This window comes from Phyllobates terribilis, unplaced genomic scaffold (assembly GCF_046119375.1).
Source record: "Phyllobates terribilis strain yellow unplaced genomic scaffold, ASM4611937v1 Scaffold_7__3_contigs__length_470593459, whole genome shotgun sequence".
Lineage (NCBI taxonomy): Eukaryota > Metazoa > Chordata > Amphibia > Anura > Dendrobatidae > Phyllobates > Phyllobates terribilis.
The window spans coordinates 264,184,412-264,211,697 of record NW_027362767.1 but is presented as its reverse complement, the minus strand read 5'-3'; the positions used below and the strand labels follow the sequence as shown (position 1 = coordinate 264,211,697).

The following is a 27,286-nucleotide window of genomic DNA, read 5'->3' as shown; positions in this document are numbered from 1 at the left end:
TTTGCACACTCTTGGCATTCTCTTGATGAGCTTCAAAAGGTTGTCACCGGAAATGGTCTTCCAACAATCTTGAAGGAGTTCCCAGAGATGCTTAGCACTTGTTGGCCCTTTTGCCTTCACTCTGCGGTCCAGCTCACCCCAAACCATCTCGATTGGGTTCAGGTCTGGTGACTGTGGAGGCTAGGTCATCTGGCGTAGCACCCCATCACTCTCCTTCTTGGTCCAATAGCCCTTACACAGCCTGGAGGTGTGTTTGCGGTCTTTGTGCTGTTGAAAAATAAATGATGGTCCAACTAAACGCAAACCGGATGGAATAGCATACCGCTGCAAGATGCTGTGGTAGCCATGCTGGTTCAGTATGCCTTCAATTTTGTCTAAATCCCCAACAGTGTCACCAGCAAAGCACCCCCACACCATCACACCTCCTCCTCCATGCTTCACGATGGGAACTAGGCATGTAGAGTCCACCTGTTCACCTTTTCTGCGTTGCACAAAGACACGGTGCTTGGAACCAAAGATCTCAAATTTGGACTCATCAAACCAAAGCACAGATTTCCACTGGTCTAATGTCCATTCCTTGTTTTCTTTAGCCTAAACAAGTCTCTTCTTCTTGTTGCCTGTCCTTAGCAGTGGTTTCCTAGCAGCTATTTTACCATGAAGGCCTGCTGCACAAAGTCTCCTCTTAAAAGTTGTTGAAGAAATGTGTCTGCTGCTAGAACTCTGTGTAGCATTGACCTGGTCTCTAATCTGAGCTGCGGTTAACCTGCAATTTCTGAGGCTGGTGACTCAGATAAACTTATCCTCAGAAGCAGAGGTGACTCTTGGTCTTCCTTTCCTGGGGCGGTCCTCATCTGAGCCAGTTTTGTAGCGCGTGATGGTTTTTGCAACTGCACTTGGGGACACTTTCAAAGTTTGCCCAATTTTTCACACTGACTGACCTTCATTTCTTAAAGTAACGATGGCCACTCATTTTTCTTTACTTAGCTGCTTTTTTCTTGCCATAATGCAAATTCTAACAGTCTATTCAGAAGGACTATCAGCTTTGTATCCACCAGACTTCTGCACAACACAACTGATGGTCCCAACCCCATTTATAAGGCAAGAAATCCCACTTTTTAAACCTGACAGGGCACACCTGTGAAGTGAAAGCCATTTCCGGTCACTACCTCTTGAAGTTCATCAAGAGAATGCCAAGAGTGTGCAAAGCAGTCATCAAAGCAAAAAGGTGGCTACTTTGAAGAACCTAGAATATAAGACATATTTTCAGTTGTTTCACACTTTTTTGTTACCTATATAATTCCACATGTGTTAATTCATAGTTTTGATGCCTTCAGTGTGAATGTACAATTTTCATAGTCATGAAAATACAGAAACATCTTTAAATGAGAAGGTGTGTCCAAACTTTTGGTCTGTACTGTAAGTTCGCTCTAAATTCAGTCATTTGTAGTGAGCGTGGAAGATATTGTCCTCCATTTAAAATGGGCAAGGCACGTGGCAAGGGACGAGGAACTGGACGTGATGGTGATGATGGTGCATGCCGAGGCCGTGGGCAAGTTGAAATTGTGCCACAACCAACACCCACATCTTCTCGCTCGACCTTCCCGTCCCAATTAATAGGGGACCGCAGAACACCACTGTTGAACACAGAGAAGTGTGAAAAGGTTATTGGTTGGATAGCAGATAATGCTTCCAGTCACGTAGCCACCACCACCTTGTCTTCCACACAGTCAAGTCTCAGTAGCTGAGTCTGGACTGCATATTCCTCACCCTGAACCTTCTTCCTCCCACCATGCCGAGTGCCCAGAGACAACTGATCCCACACTTGGACACTCCGAAGAGCTGCTCACTTTCCCATTTATAGATTCGGGCCTCTCGCCCAGTCCACTTGAAGCGGGGCAAGAGGAGATCGCATGTAGCAATGCCCAAATATTTCAGCAGCCAAGGTCACACGAAGGCGATGGTGGGAAAGTGTCACAAGAGGTGGATGATGATGAGACACAATTGCCAGAAAGTCAGGAGGAGGAACAGAGTGTAGAAGTGGAAGACGAGGTGGTGGATGAAATAGTAACTGACCCAACCTGGCAAGAGGACATGCAGAGCGAGGAGAGCAGCACACAGGGGGAGGGAAGATGACTCCTGCCCTGCACCTGTCATTGAACACTGTCAAGTAGCAGCATCAGGAAGCATGTCCTTGTCCCAGCACAGCGTTCAGTTGTCCATACCCCAGTCCTTGGAACGCAAGCGCAAATACGCAGCCAACGCCCCACAGGCCACAGTACTAAATTCCCACATTCCACGACTGCTTGTGCTTGAAATGTTGCCTATTAGGCTCGGGAAAAGGAATCATTCCGCAACCTGATGGCAGCGGCCGTCCATCGGTACTCGGTCCCCAGCCGCCACTATTTCTCCCATTGTGCCGTCCCCGCATTACACAAGCACGTGTCCCAAAACATTAGCCGTGCCCTCAACAGCACAGTTACCGGGAAAGTCCACCTAACCACGGACACGTGGACAAGTGCTTGTGGGCACGGATGGTACATCTCGCTGACGGCACACTGGGTTAAGCTGGGACCCAGTCGGACTTTGGGACGGAACACATCCTCCCGACGCCAAGGATTGCAGGCTCTAGGTCAATCAGGGTTGCCCCCACAGTCTACAGCTCCTGCACCTCATCATCCTCAGCCTCCTCCTCCTCCTCTTCAGCCTCCATCTCTGAAATGACCACATCAGTCACAAGCTGGAAGCACTGCAGTTCTGCCTCGGCCAAGCGGCAACAGGCTGTTCTGAAGCTAATATGCTTAGGTGACAAACCGCACAATGCTGAAGAGTTGTGGACAGCTCTGAAAGAGCAGGCAGATCTGTGGCTCACACCGCAGAACCTACAGCCAGGCATGGTCGTGTATTACAATGGCCGGAACCTGGTGGCGGCTCTGAGGCGAGGTGAGCTCACACACGTACCATGCCTGGCCCATGTGCTTAACCTCATGGTTCAGCAGTTTCTCAAATCCTACCAGTATTTTCCGGATCTGCTTGTTAAAGTACGCCGCCTGTGTGCCCATTTTAGAAAGTCACCTACAGCTTCCGCCGCCCTTGCCGTGTTTCAGCAGCGTTTGCAGCTTCTGGCTCACAGACTGGTATGTAATATCCCAATCCATTGGAACTCTACACTGCTGATGTTGGAAAGGATTTGTGAGCAGAAGAGGGCAGTTGTTGAGTACCAGCATCAACAGGGCCGTCGGTATTCAATTCAGACTCCACACATAAGACCTCAGGAGTGGACATGGATGTCAGTCATATGTACCATCCTCCAAAACTTTGAGGACTCCACAAAGATGGTGAGCGGCGATGACGCCATAATTAGCGTCACCATCCTGCTTCTCTGTCTTCTGAAACGCTCTCTGCTCACAATCAAAGAGGATGCATTGCAGGCACAGCATGATGAGATGGAGCAAGGAACCATACAGGGTGATTACACACAGCCCAGCCTCACCTCATCCCAATGTGGATTGGGTGACAATGAGGAAGAGGAGGAGGAAGAACAGGAGCTAGTTTCATGCGCTATAGACGGTATTACCTGCACAACTGTCATACCGTCTGTTCAGCGTGGATGGCCAGAGGACAGAGAGGAGGAGGAGAGCATGGTCAGTAATCCTCTTGGTGAGGACACGGAAGTCTTGCCTGTTAGCAGTCTGGTAAGCATGGCTGAGTTTATGTTACGCTGCCTTTCCCATGACCCTCGCGTTCTCAAAATTTTGGGTGACAGTCATTACTGGTTGGTGACACTTCTAGAACCACACTACAAGGAGAACTTTATATCTCTTATTCCTGAGGCGGACAGATCTGCAAAAATGGGGCAGTACCAGAAGGCCCTTGTTGCGGAACTATTAAAAAATTCCCATCTGAAAACGCTGGCGACAGAGGTCACAGTTTGTTGGACAACCAAGGAGTACAGGCAAGAGAGACACAAATGCAATCCAGCAGAGGCAGGGGAACACTGTCAAAGTTCTGGGACCGTTTTCTCAGACCCTCCCATCGCACAGGCCCTGAGGTGTGGGGTACTCTCACAAGGAGTGCAAAGTTTGGGAAGATACTGAGAGAGTACCTTGCCAACCGTACCGACTTCCTCCGTGATTCCTCTGTGCCTTTTAATTATTGGGTATCCAAGCTGGATACGGGGAATGAACTGGCTCTCTACGCTTTGGAGGTCCTGGGCTGCCCTGCCACTAGCGTTTTATCAGAGCAGGTTTTTAGTGCCGCTGGTGGAATTATAACTGATAAGCGCTTCCGCCTGTCAACTGAAAATGCTGACAGGCTGACTCTTATAAAAATGAACAAGGGCTGGATTGGGCCAGACTTCTCAACACCACCGAATGATAGCAGCGTAACATAAGCTCAAATCCAGTGGTTTTTTTTGGCAGGTGTATTCCCATGCACCTCTTCACACCCACACACGCTTCCTGATTTTAGCTATTTGCTCTTGTCCTCCTCCTTCTCCTCATCCTCCACCACCATATCATCAGGGTGACCGTGGTCCGTGATGCAACACACACATAATTTTTTTAAAGGGTGTTTATGATGCCTGTAAAAAAAATAATTATACAGTATGTTCATGTATACCCCCAGGGGTAAATGTTTGTCAGCCCATACACTTAGTGCATGGGCATTACAAGTATAGGAGGCCCACTCCTTTCTAATGGGAACATTTTTTTATGAGGCCCGCTAAGTCTCTTTCAAGGGGCATTGGAGTGCCTCCCAATTTTTGGCAGCCCTTGCATTCACTGCATAGGCCAACACTATTGGAGACCCTCGCCTTTCTAATGGGAATTTCTCGTTACTATGGTCCTGCTCTATGTGTCTTTAAATTCTTAGTGGGGTTTTTCCTAAAATTGGTCAGCCATTGGACTCACTGCATATCCTATACCCGACACCTCTTGAAAAAGCCACTCACGCGAAATGCGCGTCGAGGCTTGCGGGCCCTACATCTGTTCGCTCCTGCCCTGCCAGTTTATCCTACCTGCCTTCCTGCCCTTGGTATTCACATTGGTGAGTTATTTGCAATGTTTTGCATACACATTTTCTGGATACTCTCTTACTACTTGATGTCTTAAAGCTTTCTATATATATACTCTGTATCCAGATCTTTATTGACTTCCTGTGTGATATACCCTGTGCTTTCAAATTTTATGTGTTACTATTTATATAGGCCCTGTTAGCCCTGCGCTTAGGGAATACGTATCTATCTATTAAATCGTATTATGACTTTCCCTTGGAATATATTTTCTGTATGGTCGTTTCATCTCTATAGCTGCAGTGCAACTACGGCCTTCTTTCCTACTTTTTGATATGCTCCGCAACTCGTATGTACTTGTAACTTGTACTTTTTAAATAAGATCTTTTCTACTTCTAATAAAGTTTTCTCTGTTTATGCCATACACTCGGTGTTCTCTAGTGTTTGTATCTATTTCTGAGTAGGCAATTTATCGTGGATGTGGAGTATAAGTCGTATTTCCACTGTACTCCACATCCATAATACTATTTATGTTGGTCGATCTGTTTATAACTGTATAGCAGATCCTCTCCTTTCCAATGGGAACATGTCGTACTTGTTACTGTGGCCCTGCTCTATGTGTCTTTAACCCCTTTCCGACCTGGTCAGTAATAGTACGCACCAGGTCGGGAAGGCCGGTTCAGCGGCGGCTCCGGCGGTAAGCCCGCACTGAACCGAGCACATGTCAGCTGATTATTACAGCTGACATGTGCCCGCAACAGCCGCGGGTGGAATCGCGATCCACCCGTGGCTGTTAACATGTTAAATGCCACTGTCAATCTCTGACAGCGGCATTCAACTCGCGCTTCCGGGAAGCACGTCCTAAGCCCCGCCCATCGGTGATCCCGTCACGTGATCGCGGGTCACCAATTGGTGGGCATGACAACCCAGGGTCTGCAGCAGACGCCTGTGGTTGTCATGTCTCAATTGCTATGAGCGCCACCTAGTGGTCAGCGCTCATAGCAAGTGAGCATTTCTCCTGCATACAAGCGATCTGCTCATCGCTTGTATGCAGTACAAGCAATCAGACAACTGCTGCTTCTAGTCTCCTATGGAGACTATAAAAGCAAGCAGAAAGTGTAACAAAAAAGTTTTTAAAAATATTAAAAAAATAAAAAAAATATAAAAGTTTAAATCACCCCCCTTTCGCCCTATTCAAAATAAAATATATATAAAAAAAACCACATACACATATTTGGTATCACCACGTTCAGAATCGCCCGATCTATCAATATAAAAGAAGAATTAATCCGATCAGTAAACAGCGTAACGAGAAAAAAATTCTCAACGCCAGAATTACGTTTTTTTGATCGCTGCAACATTGCAATAAAATGCAATAACGGGCGATCAAAACATCGGATCTATCCCACAATGGTATCAATAAAAACGTCATCCCGGCGCACAAAAAATAAGCCCTCAACAAGCTCCAGATCCCAAAAAATGGAGACGCTACGGGTCTCGGAAAATGGCGTCATTTTTTTTTTTTTTAGCAAACTTTGGATTTTATTTTCACCACTTAAATAAAAAAGAACCTATACATGTTTGGTGTCTACGAACTTGTAATGACCTGGAAAATAATGATGGCAGGTCAGTTTTAGCAATCAGTGATCGTGGTTAAAAAGACCCTAAAAAACAACTGTGGAATTGCATTTTTTTTGCAGTTTCACCGCACTTGGAATTTTTTTCTCATTTTCCAGCACACGATATGGTAAAACCAGTGATGGCGTTTAAAAGTACAACTCATCCCGCAAAAAATAAGCCCTCACACGGCCATATTGAACGAAAATTAAAAAAGTTCTGGCTCTGGGAAGAAGGGGAGCAAAAAATGAAAACACAAAAACAGAAAGACCCAAGGTCGTTAAGGGGTTAAATTCTTAGTGGGATTTTTCCTAAAATTAGTCAGCCGTTGGACTCACTGCATACCCTATAACTGTATAGCAGACTGTCTCCTGTCTAATGGGAATTTGTCGTTACTGTAGCCCTGCTCTGTGTCTTTAAATTCTTAGTGGAGTTTTTCCTAAATTTGGTCAGCCGTTTGACTCATTGCATACCCTATAACTGTATAGCAGACCCTCTCCTTTCTAATGGGAACATGTCGTACTTGTTACTGTGGCCCTGATTTATGTGTCTTTAAATTCTTAGTGGGGTTTTTCCTAAAATTGGTTAGACGTTGGACTCACTGCATACCCTATAACTGTATAGCAGACCCACTCCTTTCTAATGGGAACATGTTGTACCTTGTTACTGTGGCCCTGCTCTATGTGTCTTTAAATTCTTAGTGGGGTTTTTCCTAAATTTGGTCAGCCGTTGGACTCACTGCATACCCTATAACTGTATAGCAGGCTCTCTCCTTTCTAATGGGAATTTGTCGTTACTGTGGCCCTGCTCTATGTGTCTTTAAATTCTTAGTGGGGTTTTTCCCAAATTTTGGCAGCCCTTGCAGTCACAGCATGGGCATTACCACTATAGGAGACCCGCTCCATTATAATGGGAACATTTTTTTTACTGAGACCCCCCTCTATGTCTCTTCAAAGGCGCTGCATCCAAATTTTTGGCAGCCCTTGCAGTCACTGGATACGCAATAACAGTATAGGAGACCCACTTGTTAATAATGGGAACAACAAAGCATAGCCAGCTGATGGCTCTCTAACAATAGCGAGGGCCGACTGCTGGCCTTTTAAGAATAGTAAGGGCCGTCTGATGGCCCTATAAAAGTAGGCTTTATGACTTTCAGAGTCCCTCCATCATAAATGAAACAGGATGTGTCTGATGATGTGTCACACACCACATTGCCAGATAAGGTTGTAAAATGTTAAAATGACATTTCCCGGTGAATGCATTTGTCTTAAAAAAATAGCGTAAAAAAAACCCCAAAACAATAGGATCTTTCTTTAATATTAAAAACAGCGTCGCCAATTTAACCTCAATGTAATCACATTGTTCAGCTCCTGCACTTCCTCCTCCATCTCTGAAATGACCACATCAGTCACAAGCTGACAGCACTGCCTTGGCCAAGCAGCAACAGGCTGTGCTGAAGATAACATGCTTAATGCTTAGGTGACAACCGCCCAGCGCTACAGAGTTGTTGAAAGCTGTAACACAACAGCCTGATCTGTAGCTCTCACCGCTGAACATACAGCCAGGCATGGTCGTGTGTGACAATGGGGGGAACCAGGTGACTGAGAATAGCCCCATAGCAGCTGCAAAGTTAGCGCTATCATGAACTCTCCTGAGGTAGAAGCCAGGGCACACCAGAGGATTCTCTGGTGGGACCGTCCAACCCTGCCTAGAAGCAGTCCTGGCTAAGAAAAGTGTGTGGGAAGGTTCCGGACACTCTATGGCTGCTTTTTTTACTGAGGAGGAAACACACGCAAACACGGGGAGAGCATACAAAGTCCTTGCAGATGTTGTCCTTGCTGGGATTTGAACCCAGTGCTGCAAGGCTTCAGTGCTAACCACTGATCCAATGTGCTGCCTTTCACCCTCTAATATCTAACAGGCTGGAGAAACTTGCACCTACTGCCACTCTAGTTTCTCACAAGGAGCTGAAGATAATGTGTTTGGGCAGCCAGTCAGTCTACCAAATAAAATTCCTGAGAAGGAAATTAGGGATGGCTTCGCTACTGGTACTGGGGGCAGTGCTAATGCCATGGCGTCGTACCATAGTTTACTGGAAATATTCCAGGCTGGTAGGAGGCAAGCAAATTCCCACAGAAAAGTACCAGCAGTAATGTTCAGGGACCTGCGCTTGTAGAAGGCAGAGACAATACCAGGAGAAATAGTGATGGCTGGGGACCGAGTATGGACACGAGGCATGAGGTTGTGAAAAGCTTCCGCCTCCATGAGCCTAAAAGGCAACATTTCAAGTGCAAACAGCTGCCCAGAAATCTGGCAGTTTAGTATTGCGGCCTGTGGGTGGGTGGGTGGCTGGCTGCATACTTGCGCTTGCATTCCAAGTAACAGAAAACTAAGCAGATGGTGGTCTCTATCATCATCATGGCCTCACCTTGGCACTATGAACTCTCCTGAAGGAGAAGTCAGGGCCCACCGGAGGAGTCTCCGGTTTTCTGGTGGGACCATCCTACCCTGCCAAGAAGCAGCCCTGGCTAAGAAAAGTGTGGGGGAAGGTTCCCGGACACTCTATGGCTGCTTTTTTAATGTGGATCGGACGTGCTTATGCATGTTATTTCTCAAACCGCATTGCAGATCAGGCCATTGCCCAACTCTGTAGTCATGAAATTAAATGCGCAAAGAAAGATGTTTGTGTGTCAAAGCACAACCAAGTGCGAGTTGATGTTGGACGGGCTGCTATTGCTTCTGCAAAAAGCTGCATTAGTGGACTTCCTGGGAGAAATGACACCCAGAGTAGATACGGTTTCCCTTTATGCCAGTCCTTTCACCGAGCTAAATACAACTCTCAGCAAAAAAAGCTGTGGACTGGCTCCGTACCGTCCCTGGCCACATTCACCTGTCCACGTGTTTGTGGTTAGGCGGTCCTTCCCAGTAAGTGCACTGGGGAGGGCACGGGTAATGTTGTGTGACCCGTGCTTGTGGAAGGCGGAGACGATACCGGGAGAAATAGTGGCGGCTGGGGACCGAGTATGGACACCCGGCCGCCGCCGGCATGAGGTTATGAAAAGCTTCCGCCTCCACGAGCCTAAAAGGCCACATTTCAAGTGAAAGCAGCTTTAGAGGACTTCCTGGGAGAAATGACAGCTCAGCTGGGTAGATATTGTTTCCCAAGTCTTTCACCAAGCTAAAGAATATGGCTGTGGTGAAATACAACTCAGCAAAAAAAGCTGTGGACTGGCTCCGTACCATACCCGGTTGCCACCGCCATAAGATTGTAGACAGCTTCCACCTCCACGAGCCTAAAAGGCCACATTTCAAGTGCAAGCAGCTGTCAAAAAATTGGCAGTTTAGTATTGCAGCCTGTAGGTGGGTGGCTGGCTGCATACTTGCGCTTGCATTCCAAGGAATGGGGTAGGGACAACTGAACGCTGCACTGGGACAAGGACGTGGACGGTGATTGTTGCAAGTCTGCAATGACAGGTGCATGGCGGGAGGCATCTTCGCATGCGCCAAGGATCACTTATGATGGGCACACTTTTAGGCAGTGACCTGAGAGTCAGAAATGCTTCCAGAGGTCTTCCCCATGCTGTTCCCATGTCTTTTCAGCACTGTATGCATGTGCCTGGTGATGTGTCACACACCACATGGCCAGATAAGGTTGTAAAATGTTAAAATTACATTTCCCAGTGAATGTATTTGTCTTGGTTGAAAGCAATGCAAAAGTGCAAAAACTCATCAAAAACGCTACGTGTGAACATAGCCCAAGGTGTGGGGGAGTATTTTTGGTTTTGGTTATTTATTTTGCCTTATATACAAGTCTTCACCCTGGAAAGGATGTTCCTTAACATATTTCCCAGGAAAATCCATTTTGGTTTCGTTTTTGTATGTTTTATTGTGAGTCCGTAAAAGTTGTTGTCAGCAGTGACCTGGGAGTCAGAAATGCTTCCAGGGGTCTTCCCCATGCTGTTCCCATGTCATTTGAGCACTGTTCCCATCGATTTGGGCAATTTTTAGTCCCTCTGCAGACCGCCGGGGGGAGCCGCCTGAAAATTTTTCCTATAGAGTTTCCCATAGACTTACATTGGGCTCGTCGCTTGGGTCGAGCACCCGAGTATTCCAATTTGCTCGACCCGAGCAATGAGTACCCGAGCATTTTAGTGCTCGCTCATCACTAGTAGTCACCCGAAATTTTCCCATGTATTTATGGCTTGCTTCAGCAAAAGATCCCTCCAACACAGCTACAGTGCTGGTCACCATTATTGGCACCCCTTAATTTTTTTAATGTACTGACAACATCTTCAGAAATAAATGTAAATGAACCAAAAGTTATATCCTCAGGATTTTTTAATTAGTGGTCCAAAGTAATACAACAATAAAACATTGTTTTTCAACTTCCATGTTGCAATTTCAAAGAAAAAACAGAATAAACAGCATATGCAGCAATAAAGCCACCCCTAATTAATACTTGATTGCACACCCTTTGGCATTGCTGACAGCCTCCAAACATTTCTTGTAGCCATCTAAAAGCTTCTTGCACTTCTCAACTGGAATTTTCTCCCACTCTTCCTTTGCAGTTTGTTCAAGCTCTTGAATGTTTGCAGGGTTCTTTTTCCCAATGACAGATTTCAGCTCACCCCAAAGATTTTCAATGGGATTGAGGTCAGGACTTATTGCTGGCCATTTTAAAACAGTCCATTTTTCCTTTTTCAACCATTCCTGTGTACTTTTGGATGTGTGCTTTGGGTCATTGTCTTGCTGGAGGACCCATGATCTTTGACTGAAACCAAGTTTTCTTACACTGGGTAGGACATTTCACTTTAAAATCTCTTGATAATTCTCTGATTTCATGATTCCTGTGATACGGTCAAGGCCTTCAGTACCAGACACAGCAAAGCAACCCCACAGCATTATGGATCCTCCACCATGCTTAACTGTTGGTAAGGTGTTCTTTTCCTTATAAGCTTCATTGTTGCTTTGCATTGCCAAAAAGCTCTATTTTTGTTTCATCTGTCCACAGAACATTTTCCCAGTAGGATTGTGATTTGTCAAGGTGCTCTTTGGCAAAGATCAGTCCTTCCTTTTTATGTCTTTTTTCAGCAATGGTTTCTTCCTTGGCTTTCACCCATAAAGCTTTGCTTGGTTTAGTGTGCAGCGTATAGTACTTGTTGAAACCATGACCCTAGACTGTTCCAGGTTGGCCTTCAGGTCTTTGGATGTTTGACGTGGTGTTTTTTACACCATTCGCACCAACCTTCGAAGACCTCTCTTGTCAATTTTCCTCTTTCCCCCATGTCCAGGGAGGTTCTTGACGGTTCCATGCTTAGAAAACTTCTTAAATAACATTGCACATTGTTGAAACTGGGATATCAAGGTCTTTGGCGATGGCCTTATTCCCTTTGGAAGTCTTGTGTTTGCTAATAATAGCAGTTCTGATGTCCTCAGACAGCTACTTTGTCTCCACCATTGTGACAAAGTAACAGAGCCTACCATGTGGCGTTTTAAAACACTGAAGTCATCATTCATTGGCTAATTCATGTCACATGGGCACCGACAATTAATCACAATGGAATCTCTTTTGTGATTTACCACAGGCGAGTCAAAATGTGTTTCCATACTAAATTAATGTAAAGGGTGCCAATACTAGTGTCACAGAAAGCTTTAGGTTTTTTCTATTTTTCCCTCCCATTGTTTTTGGTTTAAAATTATTGTTTATCATTTGCTCTTTTGTATTTAACACGAGTCTCTATACAAAAAACTGTTTCCCTCGATTCGTTTGTTTCAGGAGATATTCCACATTATGTACTTAAACTTTATGGGTGCCAATAATGATGAGCAGGACTGTAACTACCTTGCTATGTCACTTCGAAATATAGAAAAAATGATTTTGCTAAGCTCTTGGTTTACAGGCTGATTGACTTATTTCCCTATATTACTCATTCACACTAAGTTGGGTTTACCAAGGGAAGTAGATGCTAGGAAAGAAGAACGGCACTCCTAAGATTTTCTGGTGCAAGGATAGCATCCCAACCCGTTACATGTAAAAAGTCCAAAAATCCGGCACTCAATCTGGAGAGTTTATTTACAATTTGAGGCAAAATGTATAGAAGAAAACGTTTTGGTCATTAGACCTTCATCAGTAATACACTAAATGGGTTCAAACAGATTCAGAAAGATTCAAACATATAGCATACGTGTATCCAGCTCTTTTTGATTCAAGCATAGGCTTGTGTCTCAGGAAGAGGTGACCCTATTGCAGCCTAGAGGATGGTGATTCTGTCACTGTAATGACCAGACCAGATGTGCAAAGGTTTTCTTTTTACTGGAATTATATTATTTTCCTTCTGTGCACGACAACATTGGGAGTGTGAGTTTCCTTCTAATTTTTATAGTGCTTCGTAATGTCACTGTTGTGCCAAATTTAAGTCACTTCTTGATGATGTCTTCATTTCTAATGTCTTGAAAAATGGTTTGTACTCATCCCTTTGCTGTGTTGCAAGTTGTTTACGGACTATAGATTTTACTGTAAAAAGAAACTAAGAAAATGTCAGAAAAATCATCCTATAACAGCAAAACATTTTATGGTGTTAATCAGAATCGCTGTAAATGATGGCGGCCTTGCACAGGCTACTATGTAACTTGAGAGTAAATGTGATTGGCTTAATCTGAACACAGCCATATCCCCAAATATAAGAGGCTGTTTATACATATAAATTAAAAAAATGTTGCATTTCATTTTCCCCTTCAAAATGGTTTCAGTTGTTATGGGCGACATTACGGGCAACATTAAAGGTGGAAAAAGTTTTGAAATGATTCTTCTTGGTCGGATATTTGTACATGACATAATCCTGGAATTTTAATAGGGGTGTGTAGACTTTTTATATCCATTGTACAAGTTATGTGACTAGCGCTCTCATTTCTTCCAACTGTATATAATGGTGCTTGTTATAAGTTTGAACTGTTTTGATTTTATTCTTCCCCTCTCCCCGTCTTCTCTTCCCCTTTCTTTTTTATACCTCTCTTACCAATCCTACACTTTATTGAAAATTAATAAAATCTTCATCAATAAAAGTACAATCTTCTCTACTATTTCAGGTACACAGTCTTTGTGCAGATATTTATTGAAACTGCTGAAAAGTTCTTTATGGTGGGGCATAAAGTCAACTATTACGTGTTCACAGACCACATTAAAGACATACCAAATATCACCCTGGCCGAGGGCAGACAACTGGTAATCTTAGAGGTTTCCAGCTACCAAAGATGGCAGGACGTGTCCATGAGACGCATGGAAATGATCCGCAACCATTCCCAACAAAGATTCATCAATGAAGTGGACTACTTGGTGTGCGTAGATGTGGACATGAAGTTCAGCGATCATGTTGGGGTGGAGATCCTCAGTGATGTTTTTGGCACCTTACATCCCGGTTTCTATGGTTCATCTCGTGAGCACTTCACATACGAGCGCAGGAAAAAGTCTACTGCCTGCATTCCTTCCGATGAAGGAGACTTTTATTATGCAGGGGGATATTTTGGCGGCACGGTTGAAGAGGTCTACAAGTTGACCAATTTTTGCCATAATGCAATGATGACTGACAAGGGAAACCATATTGAAGCAGTCTGGCATGACGAGAGCTACCTGAACAAATATTTCCTTTATCACAAGCCGACTAAAGTATTGTCTCCTGAATATCTGTGGGACAATAATTTTGGAGGTCGGGACTTCCTTAAGAAAAGAAGATTTGTTGCTGTTCCAAAAAATCACAATGCGATCAGAAACAGACGAGATTTGTACAACTATTCAAGAATGAGACAAAAATTTCACATTTTATGATATTTGGCGTTTTTCAAAAATTCAAAATTGAGAAGTTTTAACAAAATGTCTTAAAGGTTAAAAAAAGGCGATCTAAAATTTTCACAATAATAATAATCCTAAAAATGTCTATTTATATAGATCTAACATGGTTTTTCAGAACTGTACAAATAGGTAAAAAATAAAAAGATAAAAGGCAAGTACTTAAAACGCATAAGACAAAATAAAAGACAAACTTCCCCTAGTTGTTGGCTCTTGAGAAAAGAGTAGTCCAAACCCTTAATACTGAGCTGGTATCAGATTTCACTATACAAGCTGCATACATTGTTAGGTAGAACTCTTAGACCTGATGAAGCCGGTGTAATTTCTTTGAGAAATCATATCATAATGGGGCTACATAGCGACTTTAGCCACAGCCATGGAATTCCGTCCGTGACCAGCAAGGCACAAAAAATCCAAATGATTAAAACTTTTAGCAACTTGCTTCTCGCGCTACCTTGCAACTCTATGAGGCTGAAGCTTTACCATTCAGCCATAGGGTCAAGTGATAGTGGCTGATAGTTTTTCTTGGTTTATGGGATGAACCATGAAAATACTCAGGGTGTCTAAAAGTCATTGTGATTTTGATTCTGATGTTTGAAGAAAGTCAGATCTTAGAGTCACATATCAAAGTCATACATCATTTGAATTTGGCTTGGAAGAGGTCTGTGTGAAAGACCTAATGAGTTTGCACTGAAAATCACATATCCAAATAGAATGCCTATGTTTCTTCAACTGAGTGTATAACTCAATGGTAAGTATACTGGCTTCTAGATATAGAGTTTGGGGTTCAAATCCCAGCAGCGTACAGTGAATTTTTATTATTATTATTATTATCAGTTGTATCAAAGTCAGATGTCAAAGTCACTTATCAAAGTCAAATGTCAAAGTCACTTAACAAACTCCATTCTCAGACAGGGTATTTAGCCTCAAACTGACATTATTCTGATGTTTGACTTTGATATCTGATCATGTCCTAAAATGGACACTGTACACACATACTGGAGACACTTAAAAATGTAGACCCATTTAAATGAATGGGTCTGCATACATGTCAGTGTGTTTCCACGGACCATTTGTCCGTGGGCAAAACACGCTGACATGTCTATTTTTCACCTTCAGCACGGGCCACAAAACATGTCACACACGTGCACACTGATGACACACGGACGACACAACCGTGTGTCGCATTAAAATCACACGTACCGGCACCTGGGAAACAGCGGTACAGTTAGCGCTGTTCCCAGGTGCCGGGTACTGGATTCAAGTCTTATCATTGTCCCCTGCTTGTGCTGAGATCAGCGCGAGCAGGGCACAATGTTGAGAGTTGTATTCAGCCCCCGCTATCTACAATAAGTGTAAAATTAAGAATAAAATAAACAACAATATACCTCACCTGTCCGAAGTTGCAAGAATCCATAGTGTCCCACGCACCATAATCCATCTGCAACATTTACTCATCACCATGAGTGGTGGCTTGAGGCGGCTGCTCATGTTGAAGAGCAATGGAGAATGACTCGCTGCAGCGAGAGCGGGCACATGAACGGTTGTGAACTCAGAGGTTCAGGGCCCTGCTCTCGCTGCATTTGGGATCAACGCAAACTGTACCGCTGTTTCCCAGACGCCGGTACGTGTGATTCTAATGCGACACACGGACACTGATATCTCCAGCACTGGTTTTTCCAGTACTGGAAATATCAGGACGTGTGAAAGAGTCCTAAGAGGTAAGAGAAGCTTTCAATTTTTTCTCTTTAGCCACGGCTCCACTATAAGTATTTGGTCAGAATCTTTTCTCAGGAGTGGGAGCCAAAACCAGGAGTGGGTGATAAATGCAGAATTGGTGACTTGTTTCTATTATACCTTTTCTCTGATTTGTTCCTCACCCGGTTTTGGCTCCCACTGCTGAGAAAAAATACTGACCGAATACTGACCAAATACTGATATTCCTACCCAATTTTCCTTAACTTGCCTCCCCCCTCTTTTCCTTTCCCATTTAATTATGAATATTTAATAAAAAATATTGAAAAACAAATACTGATAGTGGGGTCGTGGTCTTTAAGAAAATCACTGATGGTAAAAACGGAGACACTGTAATAGAGAGTTCAGAAATCTCATTCACTTAGCTACTACTGTAAAATGCTGCAAGAACACTACATGTGAACAAGCCCTAAGTGAGATCTATTTAATAATGTATAGCGTTTGTATGATAAATATGGTGACAGCTGCACCATACGGGGAGAAGTCACCCCATCTAATATCTGGCACCGTGCAGGAGAGAAATCACCGCACTCAATATCTGGCACCGTTTACGGGAGAGGTCCCTGACCCTAAGAACCAACAATCTGCAGAAATGTTGTATCCTAGAGCTGGCTCTTTACAGTAGATAAATAGATTAAAAAAATGTCTAGACCCCTTTTTTGACGATACAGCATAATATCTTAAATTATGACACACATAATTTCTGATGGCAAGAGCAGTATACCTTTATTTTTATGTTGACTTTTTAACCTGTGTTCTTCTTTAGTTGATTGACACAGACCAGTCTTTGTATAACCCTGAATGTTGAATTATATTCATTTGGAAACAATCATGTTTACTATGCTATTGACAAATTGTACTAAAAACCAGCTAGATGTTTATTTACAAGGGCCCCTGTGATACCAACTATGTAAATTAATTAGCTCAAAAAATGAGACCTGGTGATCCATGCACCTTTACCTCTTACCTCTGACTGATGACCTTACACAGATGTAAATATAAACAGGGATGTCTGTAGAGCAAGAGTCGGAATCAAGGAGCATCAGAAAGACTTTACAAGGAGAATGAGAGACATCCTTAAGAAGAGTAGATGGATTGCATGGCAGATCCATCCAAAGAGACACAGATTTGGATTCTACATAATTCCCGTCTAAGGGTATCGGCCCTGACTGAAAAGATTTGGATCTGCTCCATTGACCATCAGAGAGGCATGGATACATGTTGGGGAGACCAGGGTGGGACGAGGAAGTCACCTGGCCCCATGGATATGTTGTTTGGGGTTGTCAGGAGGGACCCTCCGGTCGCCTGTAACCCATTGAGACATTCGGAGAAGCCAGATTGTGATCCGCTGGTCATCTGGCCTCATGGAAACTCTCGGAGAGCCCAGGGTGGGACCCTTGGGTTTCCTGGCCGTGTAACTCGATGGACTGCTATCTTCCTAAGCTTGCCGCTACCTTCTCTCTGTGGGGGCCACTGGTTGAGGTAGTCAGCCCTGGAAGTCTCCAAATTCGCTTCTGTTCTATCCCAGGCAGGGGGAGAAGGAAGGGTGAGACTGTATATGTTGTACAATCTTGGGTATTTGCTGGGACTGTTCTATGTGTTTATTGTCTGCTTTGTGATTCCATAAAGTATTGCTATGCTGTTTTACCCTCACCCTGCGTTGTCTGAGTAGCGTTACGCCCACGGAAGAACGGAAGACCCAGGGTCTTCACACCTTCACATTAGGATGCCCCAAATAAGATTAATAAAATGTCTTGAAATTCAACCACTGTTCTAAAAGCTGAAATTAGGACTGTGAACCTATTAGACTACTAAGAAAACATATAATTGCTCATGTTTGAGTTCTCCCGAACCCACTGACTTATTTACAGGGAGTCTTTAAGTAAGTTTTTGCTGTATAATCTGAGAGCAGCTTAATGTAGGGTCAGGGAGCCTGATTCCAGGGAGGTGTTATTTACTTGCTTGCTGTAGTTTCAATACAATCAGTCTTTTATCAATCAGGAGATTATCACTAGAGGACTAGGTGTGGCTTGCAAGAAATTCAGACTAATCTGTGTAACCGTGCCCTCACCATTGATTGGCAGCTTTCTGATTTAGCACAGTGTACACAGGAAGCAGCTAATCAGTGGTGTAGGCAGAGTTATAAACAGCTCAACATTCTGAGCACCTCTCCATCTACAGCAGGGAAAACATGGATATTATAAAAACTGCACCAAGCAGTCCAGTATATGATACATCTCTAGAATCAGGGTATCTGCCCCTACATCATCTCAGATTACACAGCAAAAGCCTGCTGACAGATTCCCCTTTAAAAGGGATGACCGACCACAGACTTTTTTACATTTGTGTCCGACTCCTGACATCTCTGGTAAATAACAGTTTTTGTTGGGCCTGTTCAGTCATTTATGGGTTAAGACCATCAGAGCAGGAGGCATTCTCAGTTCTGGCATATGGAGAAATTCACAAGTAGATTGCCTACCATATATGCTGTCCATGTACCATCAATTTGCCAAGATCTAAGCCATTACTAAAATAAGGAGTTGTCTTTGTGAGAATCTCCCTGTCACGGGTTTACCACGACAGTGAGAGGCCAGAAGACCGTGGTGTCTGATTCCACATACTCCTGCACTGATTAGAAGCACTTCACCATCATATTAAACGGTGCAGGTTTCTGCTAGCAGTGCAGGGTTTAAATCTGTTCAGATGAGAGTCTGTGATGCTTTCCTGCTTTGATTTCAGCTGTTCAGTGTTTGCCACTCCCCTCTGCTCTTTATACTTGCCTCTGGCAATCAGGATTGCCAGTGTTCATTTCATACTGCCTGGTGTGGAGTTGGAGGTGTTTGTTGAAGAGGCGTTTGGAGTGTTGATATAAAGACTGTTGCTTGGTGATTAGTCTGTGTGCATATCCTCATCCTCTCCTATTTGGTTTTTCCCTTCCTTTTACTTCCTGGTGTTCCACTCTGTTGTCTGTGAGTGCATATTTGTATGGTTCGTATTTTCATTTATCCTTGTACGTCTTCCCTTGTTAGTCTGGTTTGTATATTCTAATATACAATTACTCCCCACTTCACTGGGTGGGGGAGGGGACAGATAAGGGCTGAATTAGGAGCTCAGCAAGGTACGTGCCCCTGGCATCTTCACCATTAGAAGTAATCCGGGGAACAGGAACAGCTAGGGCGTCCCTAGCTTTAGGGATAGGGAAAGAGCCCCTAGTCCCAGGATATCACACTACAGTCTTCGTGACACTACCTTTAATGAAAGTCCATAAATGAGTAAATCAGATGAGCACCACCTTGTAGGGAGAGTCAGGGAGGAAGTACTATCTGTGCCTACATTTGAAGCTACACTACTAAGAGAGTATGACAACATCTCTGATTTCTAGAACGTGTTATGTTGTCATGGAGACTAGTAAGTATCGCAATTATTATTCACAACAATATTTGCATCATAAGTGGCTTAACTCGTTCCTACACACCTTGATATTACTGTTACACCATAGTGATCGTACCAGCACAAGCTGTGCCAACCCGCTATAAGGACCAAGATTAGACAGATCCCCGATTCCAATAACCGTTAATCATCCCGTATATTGCATAAGTGTATAAAAAAAACATAAAGCAGAGTTCACAGTACAACCACTGAGAGGCTCCTGTTCGTGGTACCAGCCACAGAGAAGGCCCTGTTCATGGCGCCAGCTACAAAGAGGCCCCTGTTCCCAGTGCCAGACAAATAGGCAGAACCATCACCCCTTTACCAGGACACACCAATAATAAAGATCAACAACAAGATGTTCAAGAGTCTGAGTGACAACTCCTACATGATCTATAATGGAGGCTTTATTGGTTGTGGGTCGGCTTTCCTATAAACATAGACTCTCCTTATATAACACAAAGTAAAGTATTGTGGTGGAGGATGACTGTAGAGGAGAAGCTCCGTCCGGCAAGAGGCCTACAGAAGCGTGTGTACCTTCTCATGTAAATCACTGGGCTTATAGATTCAGGGAAGCAAATACTTCATTGCATATTTGCTTTTCGATTTACATTTTCTAAAAAAGAACAATGATGAATTTATGCTAATTCTTGTCTATGTGCCTACTGAAAACTTGCAGAAAACAATACTTGTAATATATAATAACCATGTAATAAAATGTAAAATGAAAACCATAAATACTGTGTCTGTGTTCTGTATGTACAGTACAGAGTTGTATTTTGGGATTTTGGCATTTTTATGCTAAAAAATGTATATATTTATGATGTTTGATAATTGTGGGAGTTTTTGTTTTGCTGACAGAATATATATAATATATATGTGTTTTGTGTGTTGTATGTGTTGTGTGTGTGTGTGTGTATATATATATGTACAGTACAGACCAAAAGTTTGGACACACCTTCTCATTTAAGGTTTTTCTGTATTTTCATGACTATGAAAATTGTACATTCACACTGAAGGCATCAAAACTATGAATTAACACATGTGGAATTATATACTTAACAAAAAAGTGTGAAACAACTGAAAATATGTCTTATATTCTAGGTTCTTCAAAGTAGCCACCTTTTGCTTTGATGACTGCTTTGCACACTCTTGGCATTCTCTTGATGAGCTTCAAGAGGTAGTCACCGGAAATGGTTTTCACTTCACAGGTGTGCCCTGTCAGGTTTAATAAGTGGGATTTCTTGCCTTATAAATGGGGTTGGGACCATCAGTTGTGTTGTGCAGAAGTCTGGTGGATACACAGCTGATAGTCCTACTGAATATACTGTTAGAATTTGTATTATGGCAAGAAAAAAGCAGTTAAGTAAAGAAAAATGAGTGGCCATCATTACTTTAAGAAATGAAGGTCAGTCAGTGCGAAAAATTGGGAAAACTTTGAAAGTGTCCCCAAGTGCAGTTGCAAAAACCATCAAGCGCTACAAAGAAACTGGCTCACATGAGGACCACCCCAGGAAAGGAAGACCAAGAATCACCTCTGTTTCTGAGGATAAGTTTATCCGAGTCACCAGCCTCAGAAATCGCAGGTTAACAGCAGCTCAGATTAGAGACCAGGTAAATGCCACCCAGAGTTCTAGCAGCAGACACATCTCTTCAACACCTGTTAAGAGGAGACTTTGTACAGCAGGCCTTCATGGTAAAATAGCTGCTAGGAAACCACTGCTAAGGACAGGCAACAAGCAGAAGAGACTTGTTTGGGCTAAAGAACACAAGGAATGGACATTAGACCAGTGGAAATCTGTGCTTTGGTCTGAGGAGTCCAAATTTGAGATCTTTGGTTCCAACCACCGTGTCTTTGTGCGACGCAGAAAAGGTGAACGGATGGACTCTACATGCCTGGTTCCCACCATGAACCATGGAGGAGGAGGTGTGATGGTGTGGGGGTGCTTTGCTGGTGACACTGTTGGGGATTTATTCAAAATTGAAGGCATACTGAACCAACATGGCTACCACAGCATCTTGCAGCGGCATGCTATTCCATCCGGTTTGTGTTTAGTTGGACCATCATTTATTTTTCAACAGGTCAATGACCCCAAACACACCTCCAGGCTGTGTAAGGGCTATTTGACCAAGAAAGAGAGTGATGGGGTGCTACGCCAGATGACCTGGCCTCCACAGTCACCAGACCTGAACCCAATCGAGATGGTTTGGGGTGAGCTGGACCGTAGAGTGAAGGCAAAAGGGCCAACAAGTGCTAAGCATCTCTGGAAACTCCTTCAAGATTGCTGGAAGACCATTTCCGGTGACTACCTCTTGAAGCTCATCAAGAGAATGCCAAGAGTGTGCAAAGCAGTCATCAAAGCAAAAGGTGGCTACTTTGAAGAACCTAGAATATAAGACATATTTTCAGTTGTTTCACACTTTTTTGTTAAGTATATAATTCCACATGTGTTAATTCATAGTTTTGATGCTTTCAGTGTGAATGTATAATTTTCATAGTCATGAAAATACAGAAAAAACTTTAAATGAGAAGGTGTGTCCAAACTTTTGGTCTATACTGTATATATATATATATATATATATATATATATATATATGTATATACACACATACACACAAACAAACAGTATATATATTTTACACATATACACACAAATATACATCATAGATACAAATATTGGTGTCGGCAAACTAAAACAACTAACAATGCAGTGACACGACAAGAATCTGCATAACTAATCATATGCTAAATAGCTGCAAGTCAAATTTATGTATGAGATAGCCAAGATGATCGTCTATAAAATGATGGTAGTCTCACGTTGGAAGCAGTAGTAGATGGTGAGATATGGAGCCTGAAAGTCAAAAGCTCAAAACATTGTTACTAGTGATGAGCGAGGACTAAAATGCTCGGGTGCTCAAAGCTCGGGTCGAGCACATTGGAATATTCGGGTGCTCGACCCGAGCAACGAGCCCAACGTAAGTCTATGGGAAACTCGAGCATTTTTCTGGCGGTCCCCCCCGGCGGTCTGCAGAAGGTCAAAAATTGCCCAAATCGATGGGAACAGTGCTCAATTAAACGTCAGGCAGGCAGAATATATAGGCAGACAGGCAGTCAGGGGGTATATAGGAGGGTGCATGAAAAACATAGCAGGGCACTTGGAACACACTAGTGCCCTCCGATTTTCATGCACCCGTCTCTTTAAAAAATCCGTCCGGCAATTCATCAGCGGCATACACCGGTACCCGACAATTTAGAACAGAAAGAATAGAGCATCACACATAGATTACATAGAAACATGTCAGTCACATATATAAGAAGTACAGTGACAGTGTTGGTTACTGTACTTGTCATTTAGTGTTAAAGGAGTTATTAAAAAAAAAGAATAGTGTTTTCATGCACCTGTCTCTTTAAAAAAGCTGGCCGGCAATTCATCATCGGTACCCGACAATTTAGAACAGAAAGAATAGAGCATCACACATAGATTAGATAGATAGAAACATGTCAGTCACATATATAATAAGTACAGTGACATTGTTGATTACTGTACTTGTCATTTAGTGTTAAAATAAAGGATTTATTTTAAAAAAAATTGGCGTGGGGTTCCCCGTAATTTTAGTCTCTAGCGGAGGTTAAGCAGATGGCTGGGGCAGATGTTTGAAGCCTGGGAAGGGGATAATACCCACGGAGCTTCCCAGGCTACTAATATCAGCCCCCAGCTGAATACCTAGCCTTTACTAGTTATTAAAAATGGGGGACCCAAAAAAAAATGATGCGGGGTCCCCCCTATTTTAATAGATAGCAAAGGCTAGGCAGACAGCTGGGGGCTGATATTAATAGCCTAGGAAGGGTGCCATGAATATTGACCCCCTCCCAGGCTAGAAACACCAGCCGTCAGCCGCCCCAGAAATGGCGCATCCATAGGTGAGCGCAGGAGAATTCTCCCACGTTAGGATGGCATTGAGATGACAGGCTGGATCGCAGCTGAGCGCTGCCATCCAGCTTGTCATCCTTCAGAGACACTGCAGAGCGCAAGCATGCCTGCGCACTGCAGTGTCTATGAAGGATGGCATGCTGGATGGCAGCTCTCAGCTGCCATCCAGCCTGTCATCTCAATGCCATCCCAGCGTGGGAGAATTCTCCTGCGCTCACCACATGCACAGGAGAATTCTCCCACGCTGTCAGTGACGTGCATGAGGTGAGCTGAGTTCATTGGACATGAACTTGGCTCATCTGGATGCCGTCACAGCGAGACACTGAGGAGCTTCACTGAGAAGCTTCTCAGTGTCTGCGGCATGGCAAGCTGGATGGCAGCGTTCTGCTGCGGTCCAGCCTGTCATCTCGATGTAGCAGAGCTGAAGCTGTCCTGGGAACCATGGAAAGGTAAGGATGAGGTTGGTTTATTATTTTATTTTTATTGCAGGAGATCGTTGGCTTCAGCTGGAATGGGCGTGACGGTAAGTAGAGTTTAATTTAGAACATTAAAGAATTGTGTGTTTATTTCAATTAAAGGACTTTAATCTGGGTGTTTGTGTTTTTTTTATAACTTTGACTATGGGGTTAGTAATGGGGGTGTCTTATAGACGCCTCTCCATTACTAACCTGGGCTTGATGTCAGCTGGCATTATAAGCTGACATCAACCCCAACCCTATTACCCCACTGCCACCGCTACAGGGCAGTGGGAAGAGCGAGGCTAAGTGCCAGAATTGGCGCATCCTATGGATGCGCCATTTCTGGGGCATCTGACGGCTGGTGTTTCTAGCCTGGGAGGGGGTCAATATTCATGGCACCTTTCCTAGGCTATTAATATCAGCCCCCAGCTGTCTGCCTAGCCTTTGCTATCTATTAAAATAGGGGGGACCCCGCGTCATTTTTTTTTGGGTCCCCCATTTTAATAACTAACTGCTTCACGGTGGGAACCAGGCATGTAGAGTCCATCCGTTCACCTTTTCTGCATCGCACAAAGACACGGTGATTGGAACCAAAGATCTCAAATTTGGACTCCTCAGACCAAAGCACAGATTTCCACTGGTCTAATGTCCATTCCTTGTGTTCTTTAGCCCAAACAAGTCTCTTCTGCTTGTTGCCTGTCCTTAGCAGTGGTTTCCTAGCAGCTATTTTACCATAAAGGCCAGCTGTACAAAGTCTCTTCTTAACAGGACTCTCTAGTGGAGGTTAAGCAGATGACTGGGGCAGATGTTTGAAGCCTGGGAAGGGGATAACACCCACGGAGCTTCCCAGGCTGCTAATATCAGCCCCCAGCTGAATACCTAGCCTTTACTAGTTATTAAAATGGGGGACCCAAAAAAAAAATGACGTGGGGTCCCCCCTATTTTAATAGATAGCAAAGGCTAGGCAGACAGCTGGGGGCTGATATTAATAGCCTAGGAAGGGTGCCATGAATATTGACCCCCTCCCAGGCTAGAAACACCAGCCGTCAGCCGCCCCAGAAACGGCGCATCCATAGGTGAGCGCAGGAGAATTCTCCCACGTTAGGATGGCATTGAGATGACAGGCTGGATCGCAGCTGAGCGCTGCCATCCAGCTTGTCATCCTTCAGAGACACTGCAGAGCGCAAGCTTGCGTGCGCTCTGCAGTGTCTATGAAGGATGGCATGCTGGATGGCAGCTCTCAGCTGCCATCCAGCCTGTCATCTCAATGCCATCCCAGCGTGGGAGAATTCTCCTGCGCTCACCACATGCACAGGAGAATTCTCCCACGCTGTCAGTGACGTGCATGAGGTGAGCTGAGTTCATTGGACATGAACTTGGCTCATCTGGATGCCGTCACAGCGAGACACTGAGGAGCTTCACTGAGAAGCTTCTCAGTGTCTGCGGCATGGCAAGCTGGATGGCAGCGTTCTGCTGCGGTCCAGCCTGTCATCTCGATGTAGCAGAGCTGAAGCTGTCCTGGGAACCATGGAAAGGTAAGGATGAGGTTGGTTTAATATTTTATTTTTATTGCAGGAGATCGTTGGCTTCAGCTGGAATGGGCGTGACGGTAAGTAGAGTTTAATTTAGAACATAAAAGAATTGTGTGTTTATTTCAATTAAAGGACTTTGATCTGGGTGTTTGTGTTTTTTTTATAACTTTGACTATGGGGTTAGTAATGGGGGTGTCTTATAGACGCCTCTCCATTACTAACCTGGGCTTGATGTCAGCTGGCATTATAAGCTGACATCAACCCCAACCCTATTACCCCACTGCCACCGCTACAGGGCAGTGGGAAGAGCGAGGCTAAGTGCCAGAATTGGCGCATCCTATGGATGCGCCATTTCTGGGGCAGCTGACGGCTGGTGTTTCTAGCCTGGGAGGGGGTCAATATTCATGGCACTCTTCCTGGGCTACTAATATCAGCCCCCAGCTGTCAGCCTAGCCTTTGCTAGCTATTAAAATAGGGGTGACCCCACGTCATTTTTTTGGGTCCCCCATTTTAATAGCTAGTAAAGGCTAGGTATTCAGCTGGGGGCTGATATTAGTAGCCTGGGAAGCTCCGTGGGTATTACCCCCTTCCCAGGCTTCAAACATCTGCCCCAGCCGTCTGCTTAACCTCCGCTAGAGACTAAAATTACAGGGAACCCCACGTCAATTTTTTTGTTAATAAATCCTTTATTTTAACACTAAATGACAAGTACAGTAACCAACAGTATCACTGTACTTATTATATATGTGACTGACATGTTTCTATGTATCTAATCTATGTGTGATGCTCTATTCTTTCTGTTCTAAATTGTCGGGTACCGATATATGCCGCTGCTGAATTGCCGGCTTTTCATGTTTCACTGTGAGCACTATTCCCATCGATTTGGACAATCACTGTAATGCCACAACCACCATGGCTGTGGCATTACAGTGAGTTGCAGACAATCCCTGCATGATTGGTGCTCTAAATAGCGCCAGACATGCAGGACGGGGACCCGAGCTCCCTCCCAAGCATCGCGCAAGTACTCGGCGAGCTCCGAGCATCTTGAGTACTGAGATGCTCGGGCGAGTACCGAGCAGTGGCGAGCATGCTCTCTCATCACTAATTGTTACCCTTTTGTTCATCAGTGGAACTCCTCCATCTTCTTCACAACTGTACTCCAATTTTCTCATTCAAGAGAATCGGATCACACTAAAATGACACTCTGCTCAAACTCAGAGCCGAGTTTGAGTAGAGTTTTATTACCATAATTGATCTGATTCTCTCACAGACAGAATATATGATTGTATAACGCCGCCATAATATTGCCACTATGTACAAAAATATAACTACTATAATACTGCCACTATGTACAAGAATATACAGTAACTACTATAATACTGCCTCCTACATACAAGAATATAACTACTATAATACTGACCCCTATGTACAAGAATATAACTACTATAATACTCAGGGGCAGACATACCGCTGGTGCAGCTGCACCGGGGCCCGGAGGGCAGGGGGGCCCTTGCCAGGTGGCTCATATTGAGGGCAATCTGGCCTGCTTCTCGGAGCCCGAAGCTCCGGGGGGGACCATGGCCAGATTGCCCTCTCATGTGTGGCGGGCAGGGAGCGATTCCTCCAGCTCCGCTGCCTACAGAAGGAAAACGGCAACGGAGCTATCAGATCCATCCTCTGCTTCCTGCCCGGCGCTTCCTCCCTGACACAGA

General features: G+C 44.2%; 1 protein-coding gene across 2 annotated transcripts in view; it reads left to right on the top strand.

The window, feature by feature from the left end:
- The window catches only part of LOC141154537 (histo-blood group ABO system transferase-like), a 321,283-nt gene extending 300,947 nt beyond the window's left edge, over window positions 1-20,336 (top strand). For both annotated transcript variants that reach the window (XM_073640603.1, XM_073640602.1), the window contains exon 7: window positions 13,712-20,336. In XM_073640603.1, the coding sequence (XP_073496704.1) occupies window positions 13,712-14,447 (736 nt within the window). In that variant the 3' untranslated portion in view covers window positions 14,448-20,336. The remainder of the gene's footprint in view (window positions 1-13,711) is intronic.
- Window positions 20,337-27,286: the final 6,950 nt, after the last annotated feature.